General features: G+C 43.4%; 1 protein-coding gene across 1 annotated transcript; it reads left to right on the top strand.

Annotated features, from left to right (window-relative positions):
* The first annotated feature begins 8,437 nt into the window (after positions 1–8,437).
* On the top strand, positions 8,438–17,104 carry LOC122039528 (agamous-like MADS-box protein AGL80). The gene is made up of 2 exons (XM_042599123.1): positions 8,438–8,920; positions 17,096–17,104. Exons 1-2 carry the CDS (start codon positions 8,438–8,440, stop codon positions 17,102–17,104), a joined length of 492 nt encoding a protein of 163 aa, XP_042455057.1.
* The last annotated feature ends 1,640 nt before the right edge of the window (positions 17,105–18,744 follow it).

Raw genomic sequence — 18,744 nt, 5'->3', positions numbered from 1 at the left:
TCTAGAAAAAATGTTTCTTGAAACTTTTACTTAGAATTTTTTTTTGAAAAATTCTGAAAATTCATTTTAACTTGGAAATTTTTTCAAAACTTAGAAATTTTTGAAATTAAACCTAACTCAGTTTTTTTAATCTTTACTCAGAAATTGTTTAACTTTGAATTTTTTGCTGTGATCAAAGGGGGAGAATAAAGATAAGTTCAGTTAGGGGGAGTTAGTTAAAAATTTTTTTAGTATAAATTTTCATGTTGCAATTTATTTTAAAGTTGCAAATTTATGCCCGAATTATTAGTTTAGTAATTTCTTTAAATTACTATCTGTTAGTTTTAACCCTAACCTGAACTTGGGTTGATGCACATCAAAAAGGGGGAGATTGTTGAACCCCGTGGTAGTTTTGATGTGATCAACCAAGTTTAGGTTAGGTCCTGCTTTGTGTTTGATCCCTGTGTCTAAGTGTGCAAGAGCTTAGGAGCGCAGGAAGTCGAGCGTAAGACGCAACTAGCGAGAAGGACGGCACGGGAAGGGAGTCGACGGGCTCATTACATCCGAAGGACGAGAGAGCTGCGGAAGAATACACCCGGTGGGCGTGAAGAACATGCGCGGTATTCGAGGGACATAAAGCCGGGACGGAGGACTGCTCGAGGAGAAGGCCGGAAACTGGGTTCGGGAAAGCCCTATTCCGGATGGCCGAAATCACCCAAAGAAGCCGAACCAGAGCAAGTCAACTGGAAGTTGACTTGTCAATAGTTCGGTCGACCGAACCTCCTGATCGTTCGACCAAACCCCTCTCAATCAGCAGCCAACCGCCAATGCCACGTCAGAAGTTGACCGTTCGTAAAGCTGATTGGTCAACCGAACCTCTTGATCAGTCGACCGAACCAAAGTTAATCCAGAGACTTAGTCGAGCAAATTGATCGGGTCAACTCAGCTGGAGTCCGTTGGCCGATCGGTCGACCGATTATAAGGATCGGTCGATCGAACCAAAGCTCGATCCTCAGAGACTGCACCTGGACGGAAGACTGGGCAGGTACAGTAGGTTCGGTCGACCGAACCTGGGGATCGGTCGACCGATCCCTCTGGAGTCAAACCTGATCCTGAAGGTTCAGGTTATGTGATAAGCTCTAGAACCCCTATATAAAGGAGGTCTCGGGTAGCTATTAATAATACAACGAATACGAACGAAATAGCAACTTTTGTACTCTCATTCTCTTAACAACTACTGTACTGTCAAAGTGTAAAAGGCTTCTCCGCCTTCAGAGAAGGAGTTTTCTTACTGCGCTTTTTTTACTGTCCTAAATTAACAACCCTCTTGGTTGTAACCAGGTTAAATTCCGTCTCCTGTTATTTCTACTGTTAATTTTATTATTGTTGCTTTATCTTAAGAGTTGAAAAAGCTTTGAAGAGGGTATAATATTTATCGCAGGCAATTCACCCCCTCTTGCCGGTCCCCGCTGCACCAATAGCGGATCATTGGCCAATCAGAGAGACCGTTGTCTGATCGGCCATCTGAGTAAACAAGTATAATTTGTCCGGTGGTAGGAGAACAAGCTACGTGGGCTGGGAGCTCAAGCCGAGCGGGCCACCAGTCTGGCTCGAAGAATGACGTTAGCATTATACACTTAATGAAGTAATAAGATAAAAGAGAAAAAGACGGATAATTAATAAAGGAAAGAGAAAACCAAATAGAATACTCTATCTATCATTAAATGAGAAGAAGTCAAGACAAAAATATCCCCTGTCGGTAATCAATATTATTAAACAGGGGAAGATGGAGGGTCACCAGAAAAGGTATAAAAAGGGCACGCTAGGTATGAAGAAAGGAAAGAAAAATATTTATCCTTAGTACTCACTTTTTTCCTCTCTTGTTTATGACTTGAGCGTCGGAGGGCCAACGCCAGTGACCCCTTCTCTAATTTTGATTTTGTTTTACATAGAGCGAGGTCTTCATCTTGTCAGCGGAGCTGCCACCTCCCCGGCTTTCTACCTTCGTGCCTTGGGACAGGATCATTTTGGTGTTGTCTATGGGAACGTAGCCTGCATCCGAGCAAGAAGATGGAAGACACTGGATGACTTACAACAGTGACTCTTAAACGACAGGATCTCGACGGATTAATACAAGCTCAAGTGACAAAGATATTGGAGCAACAACAACAACGGGCGCTAGCCGAATGGCAAGTACAGGAGCCTACAACTTTCGCAGAAGGTCGCCAGGCTGAGCTAGAAGATCGAATGGAACATCTTTCCATTCAGGACCCGAATGGAAAGAGGTCGATCAACACCTATGGGGAAGAACCTCATGCGCCGGCCCCGTACGTCAAGCACCATTTTGGACCTCGACAGAAGAGAGGGGCTGGGCTGACAGAGATCGGGGATCATCCTCTGATGAGGCACCCGTTCGAAACACAAGAAAAAGGAAACCCAAGGAGGATGACTTGCCCTAATAGGTCAACCAACAGTTTTCAGAGGGAATTCTAAATGACCCTCTGCCGAAGCACTATACCTTATTGATGATTGGGGAATATAATAGGATGACCGACCCTAACAACCACATGGCCAAGTTTGACAACGCAGCCATGTTGTACCAATACACGAACAGGGTAAAATGCCTAGTCTTCCTTACCACATTATCTGAATCAGCACAACACTGGTTCAAACGTTTGCCGAGCGGCTCGATTCATAGCTTCAAAGACTTTCGAGCGACCTTCGTACATCACTTTGATAGCAGTCCCCGCCACTGGAAGATAAGCGTGAATCTATTCTCACTGAGGCAAGGGCCGCGAGAGGCCTTAAGGTCATATATCCAACGCTTTAATCAGGTGGCGATGGACATCCTAGCGGTCTCCTCGGATGTATTAGTTAACGCTTTCACTCAGGGCCTCACTGAAAGAGAATTCTTCCGGTCACTCATTCAGAAGCCTCCAAAGGAATTTGGTGATCTACAAAAAAGAGACAATGAATACATCAATGTAGAAGAAGCCTAGGCGGCCAAGAAAAAGGAGGCACCCACCGAACCAGCGACTGTGTCAACCGAGTAGCCATCAGCCTCCTAAAGGGCCTTGATCGGAAGGAACTCAACCACAACATGAGCATAGGACACATGCTGTGCAGCACGTTGGGGTCGGACGCCCAAAAACCTCCAGGTGTAAAATATGGACGCCGATGTTTTGCTTCTTCCATCAATCGGTGACTCATAATACACGAGACTGCTACCTGGCTAGCAGGCCGACCCCAAGAAGGTAGTATTGTCAATCACCACCGCCCGATTGGAAATATAGGCATCGATCAACTAGGCGAAGGGAAGACCAAAAGATAGCGGTCGAACCATACCGCCATCAATCTCAACGACGGAACAGTCTAAGTCCTGTTCGGGAGCAGGCTGAATGGAGATGACACTCAGCTTGAGAGGAAGAAAATAGGAGCAACGCCGCCTGGGGTGAAATAGGAATGATCGCCGGGGGGCTGACTGACGGTGATTCTAATCGAGCGAGAAAGTTACACGCACGGCGGTTTGAAACTCAGCAATCGGCTGCAGCAAAGAGAAGGCCTCGACCTAAGATCAGCTTCGGTCTGAAGGATTTAGAGGGGGTTATCCATTCGGTAATAGCTAATTATGTTATTCACCATACCTTTGTTGACACAGGAAGCTCGGTGAACATCATCTTTAAGAAAGTTTTTGATCAGCTGCAAATCAACCAGAGCAATTTACTACCCATGACGACTCAACTCTATGGGTTCATCGGCAACGAAGTATTGCTGATCGGCCAACTGCGCCTGGCCGTCTCGCTCTGGGAAGAGCAGCAAAAGAGGACATGGACGACCAATTTCATTGTGGTGAATGTGTCATCAGCCTACAACGTCATTCTGGGCCGACCGACGTTGAATGAGTTCCGAGCGGTGGTATCCACTTTCTACCAGAAAATCAAGTTCCCGGTTGGGAGACAAGGTGGCCGTTCGACGTTGTTACGTCGAGATGGTCAGAATGGAAACACGAACCGCTCGGAAGACAGTTCGCTTGGAGGTGAACGCTATCTCAGAGAAGCCTCCTACTCTGGTCCACGATGAAAAGGAGGAGGTCCAGATCCATCCAAACCGATCGAAGGTGATGACCTTTATCGTCGCCGATCTAGAAAGTGAGAAGAAAACAGAATTATTTGCTTGCCTCAGACGAAACTATGACGTGTTCGCCTGGTCGACACACGAATTGTCTTGCATTTTTCCGAACGTAGCTCAGCACGAGCTACATGTTCGATTAGACTCTCGGTCGGTTAAACATAACGACGATGAAACCTTGATAGAATCTGAGATTGACCCCAGGGCGTAGCGCAGACGGTGGGCGCATGGTATCTCTGGCGTAATGGCCAGGGGTCGATTCTCAGGAACTGACGACCTGGAGTTTACCCCACCATGCGCCTATTGCTTGTGTACCTACATGAACCTCCCTCCATATCCGTGGGGCCAACACTAGGGGGGCCGTTGAGGTAGCGGATCTACCTCTGGATAGAATCTAAGAAAAAAACATAAGAATAAAAATAATTATTATGTTTAACAAGTATATATTTTGATAAATATCATTAATAGAATAAATCATATAATTTTATTTCATACATTCAAATAATTAACTATTTCAAAAGTTCTTAACCAAAATTATTATCATTAGGAGTTTTAGGGTTGATAAAAAATTGAATTTTTATGGCTAATAATATAATAGAAAAACAAAAATAGGTACCTTGAGAGATCATTGCGAGATGGGGAGATCATCGCAAGAAAATTATTGATTAGCGACTGAAAATAGTAAAATTTTGTCACTAATTTAACGATAGAAATTCACTAAATTAATATCCAAAAATATGTACAAAATGATAAAATCACACCAATCAAAATAATATAAATAACTACATCCAAATTCATATAATTACAATATCAACACCGATCCAAATCCCCGGGACCCCACATGACGGGAGCTTCATGCACTAGACTGTCCTTTTTATCTAAAACTTGAATTTCAATATATATATATATATATATATATACCCTAAACCCTATAAGAAGACATGAAATCTTGCATCTCTACTACTGCTTTGATTTGGTCTTCCATCGACTATTTTATTGTCATGACTCAATTCTTGATTATACTTCCTCAATGCTTACACTTCAGTAGAAGAACTCGGACAACCCCTGACCTAGGAGTACATAATACATAATCAATTAAACTGTGATATTAATAATATAAAAATTCATAAATTGTAAAAATAGAAAGAAATGTCTTACTAATGATGTTTATCTAGGATAATACGGAGCAAACGAAGGGTTAAATGGAGTTGGTCAGTCCAGATTGGTGTCGAGAAAGAGAAAATATCTTTCCCTCACCAAACACATGAAGATAATATTTTAATATCACATCCAATTAATGACAGAAGAAATATCTCAAAAAAATTTACCTACACCATAGTGTTGTTTAATCTAATCAACCAGCCAAAGTATAAGTAAATTTACTAATTGCATAGTATCAATATCGGTTAATTAAGAAGACATGAATTACAACGCACAAAGTTTGTGGTTAACACTCTGTTTAATGTGTTCTTTCATCTTCGTAAATTCCTCCCAATCCTTTTTTCCATCTCCTCTTTCCCCATGAATTTCTCTCATCTTTCACTTTATATCCATTGTGTTGCAGAATTGTATTTACTTATAAAAGTGATACCATTGAGCATTCACAGTGGAAATTGAAGATAGAGTGATGGATGACAGTTGTTTATGTGAGATAATTGCTCCTACAACTTAGGAGCAAAGAATGAGCTCAACCAACTTTGCTACAGATTTGCTACATCATTGGATATAAAACAACCTGAACATAAAGATTATAATTTAACAAGACTCATAATATGTCATTCTACATTTAAATACTTACAAGAAAGCACCTCTATAAGATGACAAATTAAGTCATAGTAAATTGCTACATCTAGCTTGATTCAGAGCGACTTCTCCTGAATAAAAGAAAAATAGATTATATGCTCTGATTACATAAAATTACAATCAGAGCAGATTTGATCTATATAATTAAGATGCATAAAATCCCCAACTATGAAGTGCAATTTGTTAATTTCTTTGCTTTTGTGGATAAGTATTTGGCTGTCTTAGTTTAGTAACTGATTTCTTGTTATAAGACGACTACCTTGTGGGAACCTATAGCCATTATCTTCTCCGCCATGCTAAAGAAACAGTCAGTTAGCTCATCGTGTAGATAACAATATCAGTTGCCAAGAGGACCGTAACACTTTCAACCTCGCCGAACTCCTCAAAGCTCCGCAGGTATCTTTTATTCGGGGACCTAGAGTAGTCAGGAGAATGTATAATTGTGGCAAGGTAATGAAGAACAACAACTGAAACTTTTGATGAATATACTTAATTTCAGCAAGACAGATAGAATGAACTCACTCCTTAATTTTTAGCCATAGTTGTTTTATCATTTTTATTATAACAAAGAGTAAGTACCAGAAAAAAATAATTATTGTATATGACGTTTCCTTTTTGTTTCTTAGAGTAATGAGTTATGAACAACCTTTCAGATAATTATCAACCTCAAACAAGGTGCTTAGGCAATTATGATTTTTTACATCTTATTGTTATTTATCCTCCAAACAAATTGGGTGAAACATATTAAATTCATCACGTTTACTTGCTTGTATATGTTCAGAATTCGCCGGGCAATTATCACACTACATATTGCTTCAAGATGACAACTTTAGACAAAGAATGATAATTCTTCTGGTCAAATAATGTAGATGGCCAAGCCATCAATTAACAAACTTGTTGTCATACGCTCACTCTTTGGATCATTGGTGAAGGGGATGAGGAGACCTGAGATTCATTCAAAGAGAGGGTTAATTTGAATGGCCGTGGGACGGATCTTGGCCACACTCCAATCCTCAAGTTAAGGTTGTTCGAGGTGATATGCAAAATAGAAATGGTGATGGAGAAGAAGAGTAGAACCTCATGGAGTTGAAGAGAATTCCGAATCCCCTTTTATTATCTTCGTGAGTGTCTGTATAGTTGTCCGGAAAACATCTCCACATCAACTAAAGTATCATCATCGCGGGAACCGATGAGGGGACTAGATTTGGCAACCGATGGTTGTCTCTCCATCCATCCAACACCATGTGTCAGTAGGGATATCTAAGAGATCAGATCTAATAACCTTGTAATTGTTCCTCCATTCTCAGGATACATGTGTCGTAGAATATTCACAGTAAGGGTTAGTAAGCCTGTATAGGGCATAGACTTGTCTTAAAGATGAAAAATGTGATATTGATGTGGAGTGACCTTAGGAATATACGAAGCCAGGATCTGAAACGGAGAAAATGTCAGGATCTACCTTTGAGGGAGAGTGTCAACGACTGGGGCCAAGACAGTGATGAAGCTAGTGATCATAGCAGGGACCGAGAGAGAATCTATTGCTGAGACTAATCAAGACTAAGAAAAAGTCTGAGACTGAGGGATTTTGAGATTGAGACTGAGAGGGAGTCTAAGATAGAGGAAGTCTATAGCTTAGATTGAGAATGAGAAGAAGTTTGAGAGGGATCTGAGAATGAGAGAAAATTTGAGATTGAGAGAGAGGTTGAGACTGAGATGTACTAGGGTCAGGAGTTGAGATTGAGATATGATTGATGATTTGTCCTTTAATCAGACTTGCATGGCAGGGATGAGCGCCCTAAGTTGGTTAAACCAGGTCTAAGTCACATCTGAGTTGAATTAACTTTTTCTTGGATCATGTTTGACCCATCTTAATTTTGACTGACAGATCAGCACGACTCTTGACCACGGGACACGTAGGAACTGAAGGAGATGTTGTGGGCCGCATCAATAATAATACAACAAAACTTTTTTGTTTTATCTGAATTATATGGACAATGATATCATCGATCGATTGACTTGATAAAGTAATACTCTGATCAGCTTTCATGGTTTGAATCGACCATTTTAGATCGGGTCAGTTCGAAACGATCAAGTCGGTTTGAACACGACCTATTGATTGATAAAATAATTTTGTTTGATCTAATTATGCGAATTATATTCATGCAAGATACATGTACATATCTTAATAGTGTTTTATATCGTTGTATTATTTCCTATTATCATTGCTCTGGGTTATTTATTTAATTAATTAATATCGTTGTCCTAATCCACAACCAATTTTGTGTTGATTTAAAAACAAAGATTTAAATTTAAAATTAATTATGATCTCTTATTCAGGAAGGAAATAGTTAACATATATATAAGATTGAAAGAAATATTACAATTTGAAACTATGAAAGGAAACATGTTGGCGTTCCATTAATTGACGGGATTCGTTGTGATTCTTTTCCAAATTCAACAATAATTTAATTTGTATAAATTGATGGAGAGCGATTAATATAGATTAGCAGTTGATTAAAAGACCGCCATGGGGAGGAAGAAGGTGAAGCTCGCATGGATCACCAACGATGCCACGAGACGCGTCACCTTCGAGAAGCGGAAGAAGGGCCTGGTGAAGAAGGTGAGCGAGCTGGCCACGCTCTGCGGCGTCGAGGCGTGCCTGGTCGTCTACGGGCCTCAGGATGCGGCGGAGGCGGAGCCGGAGGTGTGGCCGTCGCCAGCGGGGACAGCTCGCGTGGCCACGCGCTTCAATAGCATGCCGGAGATGTACCGGTGGCGCAAGATGACCGACCAGGAGGACTTCCTCCGGCAGCGCGTCGCCAAGCTGCAGGACCAACTCCGCCGCCAAGATCGCGAGAGCAGGGAGCTCGAAGTCAGCCTCTTCGCCCACGAGATTATGGCCGGCGGGCGGAGCCTAGACGACGCTGACCTAAATGACGCGATGGGACTGGTGCAGATGATAGACATGAAGCTGAAGCTTGTGCAGAACAGGATAGCAGGGCCGTCCCAAGTCTATTTATGTGGCAAAAGGCGAAATCGCTCGCCTCCAGCGCCCCCGCCGCACCCGACCCAAGGGCATCATGAGAGAAGTAAATCATAGCATCCTGAGCGAGCATGTGGCAGGTGGAAATCTCAAGTCTATTTATGGTACTAGGTAGAATAAAAATTAGATCTATGATACTATTTTAAATAAATCACTTCTCCCTTTTTCATACAAATTTGGGATGGTTTAATTTTTTTAATAAAATAAAATATTAATTTAAAGTATAATTTTTATATAAAATTAATTTTTCTCTCTTTTTGAAATATAAAATTATTAATTAAATTTTTATATTCAAATTTGGATACCCTAATTTTTATATTCAAGTTTGGATAGCTTAAACATAAGTCTTAATGTCTTATGCCTAAAGTCGACCACGAGTAAATTGAGCAGACGATGTCCTTCAAGAATCCCACACTCTTTGATGTGTCTATTTGCTCCTATATATTATGTGCGGGCGCTGTCTAAGGAAAACGAGCGAAGACGTTGAGATAAAATCTTGAATTTGAATAGTCTTCCAGAAGACTAAATTCTAAGGCTAGAGCTTCGTTTTCTGTATGACTTCTATTATTTTGCATGTTATTAATGATAGATAATATTTCTGGAAAATTTTGGAGATGGAGCCGTGAGAGGGTGTTTGAATGGAAAATTTAATCACCAATAGTAAAGTATCCTTCCACATTTATTACCGCATCACAAGTCGAAATCTCACATCGTTGAAATTTCTGACCGCTATCCTTGTCGTGGCGCAGCCGAATCCACTGAAAATACAAAACATGAGTTAGCCAACCTCTTTCTTGGACTGTATACTTGCTTTTTATAAATGTGAGATACATCAATTGTGATAAAAAATGAATATATTTACCTCTAATATCTCCGTCAACTCGTCTCAAGATCAACACGAATGTGAGATACACCAAGACATCGTGGAGAGATGAGAAAGACACAAACTTCTTGATTTTTCTTCCTTATAACGCCTGTACTTTAACAAATGAAGAACTCGAACCCCCTAACTTTAGAGTACACGATAATACGAAGGAAACGAAGGGTTAGATGGAGTTAGTGAGTCCAGATTGATCTTGAGATAATTTTACTAAAACAACACAACATATAATGATTATGTAAGATAATACGAAGCAAAGGAAGTGTTAGATGTAGTTAATGAGTCCAGATTAATTTTGAGAAAGAGAAAATATTTTTCCATCACCAAATAAAGATAAGATTTTTATATCCCATCCAATTAATGATAAAAGAAGCATCTCAAATAAATTTACCTACATCATAGTATTATTTAATCTATTCAATCCGTAAAAGTATAAGTAAATTTGCTAATTGCATAGTGTCAATCTCTGCTATTTAAGAAAACATGTATTACAACGTGGTGGTCTAACAATCTATTTAATGTCCTCTTTCATCTTTATAAATTCCTTCTCATTATTTTTTCCATCTCTAATGCCGCGATAAGGAAGTGCCCATCTGACACAGATTAATGATTACAGTGAAAGTTAAAGTCAAAACGATCAATGTCAAGGCTCAGATGCTCAACCACGTCGCCCAAGCGAGAGGGGACTATTAGAGAGGAACCTGCGTCCGATCGGCCGTCTGAATGAAATCGCGTCTGGTCAGCCCGATCGACAGGAGAGCGGGTCGAGGGGGCCACTCGTCCGGCTCAGAGTATGCCATTGACAATGTAATGAACCGATATAATAAAAGAGGAAAAGATGGATACTTAATAAGAGGAAGAGCAAACAAAAGAGAATACTGCATCTATCCTTAAATGCGGAAGAAGCCAAGACAAAAATACCTTTTGTCTGCAATTAATATCATTAAACAGGGGCATATGAAGGGTCACTAAAACAGGTAAGTACGAAGAAAGACGGGGATTGATCTCAGTTCCTAGTACTTTCATTTTTCTTCTTCTGTTTCTAACTTGAGCGTCGGAGGGTCAACGCCCGAACAAGTCAATCAATAATTTTTGGAGGTGATTCTAAATGACCCTCTGCCGAAACATTACACTCCACTGACAATCGAGGAATATAATGGATCAACCGACCCCGACGACCACTTGGCCAAATTTGATAACGTGGTCGCACTTCAGCAGTACACGGATGAGGTGAAATGTCGAGTCTTCCTCACCATGCTATCTAGATCGGCACAACGTTGGTTCAAACAGTTGTCGGGCGGCTGAATCCACGACTTCAAGGACTTCCGAGCTACCTTCATACACTACTTCGCTAGTAGTTGCCGCTACTAGAAGACGAGTGTGAATATAATCTCGTTGAAGCAAGGGCCCCGAGAGTTATCAAGGGCCTATATCCAGCGCTTCAATCAGATGACGATGAATATCCCAGCGGTCTCCTTGAACGAGTTAGTAAACGCCTTTACTCAGGGGCTCACCGAAGGAGAGTTCTTCCGTTCGCTCATATGGAGACCGCCAAAGTGTTGGAGGATCGGTGGCTGGCTTGAAGGGGGGTTGGATAGACGGCACCCCCAAATCGCTCGCTTTCTACGTATTTGTTAGTGCACAACGGAAATACAAACTAATACAAACAAATAGAAAGCTAAACACTAAATACAAGAATGGAAATGCAAACCGCTAACACGTTCGTTTACGTGGTTCGGAGATAACTTGCTCCTACTCCACGGCGTGTCCGTAAGGTGGACGATCCCTCAATCCGTCGGTGGATTAGTCCCCGGCAAACTCCGGCTAGCTCAACCTCCTTGTGGGTGAGAAACCTCACCACAACACTCACCAACAACACTTGGACACAAGGGAACCTTGAGCACTTTGGTGACTACTAATTAGGCTTTAACCAAGTCTAATTTCGTCGCCTTGGCCCGCCATACCAAGCTCCTTCTTATAGAGCTTGGAACAAATTATAACCTGATTTGCCCGTTACTAGTCGACTGGTCCTTGCACCAGTCGACTGATGCCAGCCCAACGACTCTCCAACGGCTATCTACCAGTCGACTGGTCCCAGGACCAGTCGACTGATCCCAGCCATTTCGGGCACAGAACCTCTCTGTGCTCACCCCCAGTCGACTGGTTGCAGTACCAGTCGACTGGTACAACCCTAAACTTAGGGTTTCCCATCCCGAGTACATTTCTCTCGCACTCGGACCCTCACGACTCACTTGACTCTTCTTAGCAGCCTTGATCTCTTGCCTTCAAGCCTACTTCCTTTGGCTCTCGTCCCTCGGATGCATCCAAGCCCGCAGCTCGTCCCCAATGCCATCATTCGCGTATGCCTCGAAGTCGCTTCCCTCGGCCATTGTCCTCGCTGCCTTGTCCACGGTCCCTCGGATGTTTCATCCTTCACCGGACCCGAAGCCGTCAACCTAAGTCACATGTGTCACCTGCAGTCCTGCACAACTTAAGTACACATATCAAATAACGAGGGTAAACCTAACTTAAACCTTTTGCCCAAACACCAAAACATATGGTCCCACGAACCATTGGGATTGCTCCAACAATCTCCCCCTTTTTGGTGTTTGGCAATACGTTTAAGTTAGGGAAAACATATAGCAAATAAACATGCTAAAAACAATGGACTTACGATGCCAAGGCTATACACTTGGACTTACTCCGCCGAATGGACTTACGTTGCCAAGGCTACACACTTGGCAACCGTCGAATGGACTTACGATGCCAAGGCTACACACTTGGACTTACAACGCCGAATGGACTTACGTTGCCAAGGCTACACACTTGGCAACCGCCGAATCAATGCACCAAGCATTGGAACCTATCACAAGGCTCCCCCTACACCTACGCTTCCCATTGAGCTAGGATTTTATCACAGGGCTTTTTAAGAACCTATCCCAAGGCTCCCCCTACGCAAAGGCGCTAAAGGTTTTCCCAACTAAACCTTAATTCTCCCCCTTTGCCTAACATCCAAAAAGTTCTCCAACAATATCCCAATTGTTGAAAACTTATCATCCAAACTGACCCTAAACTCATGTATTAATCCTCCTTGGATCCCATACATCTAAGTGAGTTGACATGGTCACAAAACAATACTGAAAACAGTTTCAGATTGGTATCAGTCGACTGCCCCAAGTGCCAGTCGACTGCCCCCTTCGACAGAACCTTACAGAAGCATTCTGTGGTCGAAAAACACTGTTACCAGTCTACTGGTATTGGCACCAGTCGACTGGTATCGACAAAATGAGCTTACAGAGACATTCTGTGCTCAAAAATACTGTTACCAGTCGACTGGTATCTGCACCAGTCGACTGGTACCCTATTTCTGAAAAAATCAGCCTTTTCAGGCCAACTTCAAAAATGCACCAGTAATTCCCTAGACCTCCAAAAATTCCCAAATTTTGTGGAGAGGTCTATTGTACCCTTGTCTACTTGGGAAAAATACATTACAAAATGTATCTATCACCAATCCCAAGATTGACACAAAATCCAAAACTAGCTAAATGGTTCAATTGAACCTTGACCTAAAGTCCTAGTTTTGGCTTCCTTTTGATGTATTTGCCCATACCAACCCACAATGCATCCCTAGCATTGGTTTATATGACATCTATACATCCAAAGCCAATTATCATGCAATATGACCCTTAATGTCATATTTCCATGCATGAAACATAATCCATGTGTGCCAAATCCCTATGTTTGAGACTCAAATCTGTCTCTAAACCATTTGGCACACTCCATGGCTCCTCTAGACCCCCAAGTAGAACCCACCTGAGATCCATTGGCCATGGGCCCCAATTTGACTCTTTGAACTCCCCCTAGAGCTCTTAACCTTAGCCACCTCCCTAGGTGACTCATCTATTGTGGCTATACCACAATGATGTCCCTTAGAAGATCTCCTTATCTTCTTGACCTTGGATACATCATCCTTGCCATAATCATATGCAACCCTAGCATATTTCTTTTTATTGGCCTTGGATGACTCTCCCTTGCCCTTATCATGTGCCACCCTAGCACATGGTCTCCTTTTGACCTTGGAGGGACTAGATCGGTATCCCAAACCCGATCTATCATTGTTGGGTTTTTGACTACCCAACACCATATTTAATCCCTTAGATCCAATAGTGAATCTCTTAAGGAATTTCTCTAAACCATCAAAGTTTGCCTTCAAAGCTTGATTCTCCCTTTCTAGGTTCCTAACCCTAGAGTCAACATGTCCACCTTGGACATTCCTAGACCTACCCTTTCTAGGCATATGTCTCCCCTTCTTGGGATTAATGCCTTGGGTCTCCTTAGGTCTACCATTTCTAAATTTATCATGCATAGATTTCCTAGGGTTATGATCCATATTTACCCTACTCCTATCATGATATCTAAATCCAAAATTTTTCATTGCTACATAATGATAATCATTATTTCTCCTAGCATGCATGGGAACATAAGAATTTGAATTTGAATTACACTTCAAATTAGGGTATACCTCCCTTACCCTTGAAGCTCCCCCTTGACTTGAGCTCCTCTTCTTCTTCTCCCATTTCTTCAAATGCGCCAACTTCTTGATTTCTTTCTTCTTTGGGCATTTGGTGTGGTAATGACCCCGCTCACCACACGTGAAGCACACTATGTGCCATTTCTTCTCCTTCTTTTGGGCTTCTTTATTCCTACAACCCATGTTAGTATTCAAAATAACTTGATTGGGTTTAGGAGTTACCTTCTTCTTACCCAATGGACACCTACTCTTGTAGTGTCCCTTCTCATTGCAACCGAAGCATACTATGTGATCTTTTGACATTGCTTCGGCGGAGGTGCTCACTAGGTTGACCTCCTCCAAGATTTCTTCTTCATCCTCTTCACTTGTCTTGGATTCATCTTCAACCTTTGAGGATGTAGATGATGCCTCATCTTCCTTCTCCTCCTCAGATGTTGAGCGTGACTCAACTTCCGTTTGCTCCACCTCCTCTTCTTGAGCTACTAAGCTCATCTCCTTGGGCTCCACATCCGATTGGTCCTTCTTCTCCTTTTGGACCACTTCGTCACTTTCTTCGGATTTTTCTTCTTCTTCTTGTGTAGGCAAAAATTCCTCCCATGGAAATTTCTTCACTTTGCTCCATAATTCATGGGCATTCTCATATTTACCTACACGACTCACAACATCATTAGGCAACAAATCAATTAAAATTGCTATTACCTTTGAGTTTGCCTCCGATCGTGAGGTTTGCTCCTCCGTCCAATGTCGTGTTCGGAGCTTCTTTCCTTTCTTGTCCTTTGGGACTTTGAATGGCTCTTTGATCACCATCATGATATCCCAATCCGTATTGAAGAATACCTCCATCCTCATCATCCAATACGTGATGTCCCCAAGGCTTCCTCCTTCAAATTTTGGAGGGACAATAAACCCGACCATCTTGTGCTTCCTTGGCGGTTAGTCCAACGGAGAGCGTCCTCGCTCTGATACCACTTGTTGGAGGATCGGTGGCCGGCTTGAAGGGGGGTTGGATAGACGACACCCCCAAATCGCTCGCTTTCTACGTATTTGTTAGTGCGCAACGGAAATACAAACTAATACAAACAAATAGAAAGCTAAACACTAAATACAAGAATGGAAATGCAAACCGCTAACACGTTCGTTTACGTGGTTCGGAGATAACTTGCTCCTACTCCACGGCGTGTCCGTAAGGTGGACGATCCCTCAATCCGTCGGTGGATTAGTCCCCGGCAAACTCCGGCTAGCTCAACCTCCTTGTGGGTGGAGAAACCTCACCACAACACTCACCAACAACACTTGGACACAAGGGAACCTTGAGCACTTTGGTGACTACTAATTAGGCTTTAACCAAGTCTAATTTCGTCGCCTTGGCCGGCCATACCAAGCTCCTTCTTATAGAGCTTGGAACAAATCATAACCTGATTTGCCCGTTACCAGTCGACTGGTCCTTGCACCAGTCGACTGATGCCAGCCCAACGACTCTCCAACGGCTATCTACCAGTCGACTGGTCCCAGGACCAGTCGACTGATCCCAGCCATTTCGGGCACAGAACCTCCCTGTGCTCACCCCCAGTCGACTGGTTCCAGTACCAGTCGACTGGTACAACCCTAAACTTAGGGTTTCCCATTCCGAGTACATTTCTCTCGCACTCGGACCCTCACGACTCACTTGACTCTTCTTAGCAGCCTTGACCTCTTGCTTTCAAGCCTACTTCCTTTGGCTCTCGTCCCTCGGATGCATCCAAGCCCGCGGCTCGTCCCCAATGCCATCCTTCGCGTATGCCTCGAAGTCGCTTCCCTCTGCCCTTGTCCTCTCTTCCTTGTCCACGGTCCCTCGGATGCTTCATCCTTCACCGGACCCGAAGCCGTCAACCTGAGTCACATGTGTCACCTGCAGTCCTGCACAACTCAAGTACACATATCAAATAACGAGGGTAAACCTAACTTAAACCTTTTGCCCAAACACCAAAACACATGGTCCCACGAACCATTGGGATTGATCCAACACAAAGGACTTTGGCCACTTACAAAAAAAAGCTAATGAATACATCAATGTGAAAGAAGCCCATGCAACATGGAAGAAAGAGACACATGTCGAGCCCGCAGGAGTATCTGAACGGTGTCAGCCTGTAGCCATCTTCCCCCCAAGGGGCTTCGATCATAAGGAGCCCCGCTAGGCGAGCCCAGGACACATGTCGTACAGCATGTGGCGGCCGCTCATCCAAAGGCTGCAAAAGGCAAAGTGTGGGCGCTGGTGTTCTGGTCCTTCTAACAGTCGGCAACACACAACACCCTAGATTGCTATTGTCATCGAACACCATCACCTGATCGGTGACAAAGGCGCCGATCAACCGTCCGAAGGGAGGGAGAAAGGACAACGCCTGAACCACGCCACCACTAGCCTCAACGTTGGAACAGTTGAAGTTTCGCCCGATGCTTCGCCGAACGGAATGAACCATCGGCACGGGGGGAAGAGAACCGGAGTAACGCTGCTCAGGGGAGATAGGTATGATCGCAGGAGGGCCGACCGATGGAGATTCTAACCGAGAAAGAAAGTCGCATGCTCGGCGACTCAAGATCCACGTTGTTGGCTGCAGCAAGGAGAAAGCTTAAGGACCTGAAATCAACTTCAGCCCTAAAGACTTAGAGGGAAATGAGATCCCTCACGACAATGCACTGATCATCTGAGCGGTAATTGCTAATTATACAATCCATTGAACTTTTGTTAATACAGGGAGTTTAGTGAACATCATATACAAAAAGACATTCGATCGGTTGCAATTTGACCAGAGTGAACTGCTGCCGATGATGACCCCGCTCTACAGTTTCACGAGCAACGAAGTGTTACCGATTGGCTAGACCAAGTTAGCCATTTCACTTGGCGAAGAGCCCCTGAAGAGGTCAAAGACCACAAACTTCATTGTGATAGATGCACTGTCAACATACAATATTATATTAGGCCGACCGACCTTAAACAAGTTCCGAGCAGTGGTGTCCACCTACTACCAAAGGATTAAGTTCCCGGTGGAGGACAAGGTGGGCGAAGTCAAAGGTGACCAATTGGTCGTTAGACGATGTTACATCGAGATGGTCAGATCAGAAGCAAAGACTGCTTAGAAAACCCACGCCTGGAGGTGAATGCCATCATTGAGAAGCCCCCTGCGAGAGTTTATGAAGAAAAGGAAGAATTCCATATCCACCCAGATAAGTCGGATGCGACCACCTTCCTTGTCGTTGATCTAGAAAGCGAGAAAAAGGCCGAGATGACTGCTTGCCTCAGGCAGAATCATGGCGTGTTCGCCTGGTCGACCCATGAGCTCCCTGGGATCTCGCCGAGCATCGCTTAGGACGAGCTTCATATTCGATCAGATTCTCGACCCGTGAAGCAGCGGAAAAGGGACTTCAGCGCGGAGTAGAACCTGATTATCCGGGCATAAATAGAGAAATTACTGGAAGCCGGACACATCCGGGAAGTCCAGTTCTCGAGTTGGCTCACTAATGTGATACTGGTCTCGAAGCCAGGCAACAATTGACTGATGTGCATCGACTTTCAAGACCTGAATAAGGTATGCCCAAAGGATTTCTATCCGCTACCCCAGATAGACTAGATGATAGACTCTATGGCGGGCTACGAGTTGATCTGCATGCTAGACGCATATCAAAGCTATCACCAAGTGTCGCTTGCCAAAGAAGATCAGGAAAATGTTAGCTTTATCATGGTCGACGGAATGTTCTGCTACAACGTCATGCCGTTCAGACTAAAGAATGCTGGCACCATGCACCAAAGGCTCATGAACAAAGTGTTTCAAAAGCAGATCGACCGCAACTTGGTGGTATACGTCGACAACATATTAATAAAGTCAGTGTAAGCTGCTGATCTGTGTGCAGAAGAAACATGCCGAACCTTGAGGATATACGAGATGAGGCTGAACCCGAACAAGTGCCCGTTTGGCACTAAGAGTGGACCCTTCCTCGAATACATCGTCATCGAGGGAGGGATCGAGGCGAATCCGAGCAAGGTAAAGGCACTGCAAGACATGCCCCCACCCTGTAGCCTAAAAGAGGCCCAACGACTAACCGGAAGGATCACAGTATTGCCCAGATTTATATCTAGGTCATCCGATCGTTGTCTACCGTTCTTCAAGGTGCTGTGCCGAGTGACATGATTCCAGTGGGACGCGGAGTGCGACCGAACGCGGAGTTTACCGTTCTTAACTCCTTACCTGTGTTAGCTAAGCCGAGCACCAGACAGTCACTTTAGATTTATTTGTCGTCCACTGAGTATGCAGTCGACTCATCATTAGTTAAGCAGAACGGCCATAAATAGCAACCTGTGTACTTTTTAAGCCATGTATTGAAAGCCACCAAATCCCACTACACTGG

Source organism: Zingiber officinale, chromosome 1B, assembly GCF_018446385.1.
Source record: "Zingiber officinale cultivar Zhangliang chromosome 1B, Zo_v1.1, whole genome shotgun sequence".
In the NCBI taxonomy this organism is placed as follows: Eukaryota; Viridiplantae; Streptophyta; class Magnoliopsida; order Zingiberales; family Zingiberaceae; genus Zingiber; species Zingiber officinale.
Note: the sequence above shows the minus strand (reverse complement) of the source record. Positions and strands in the feature narration are given on the sequence as shown.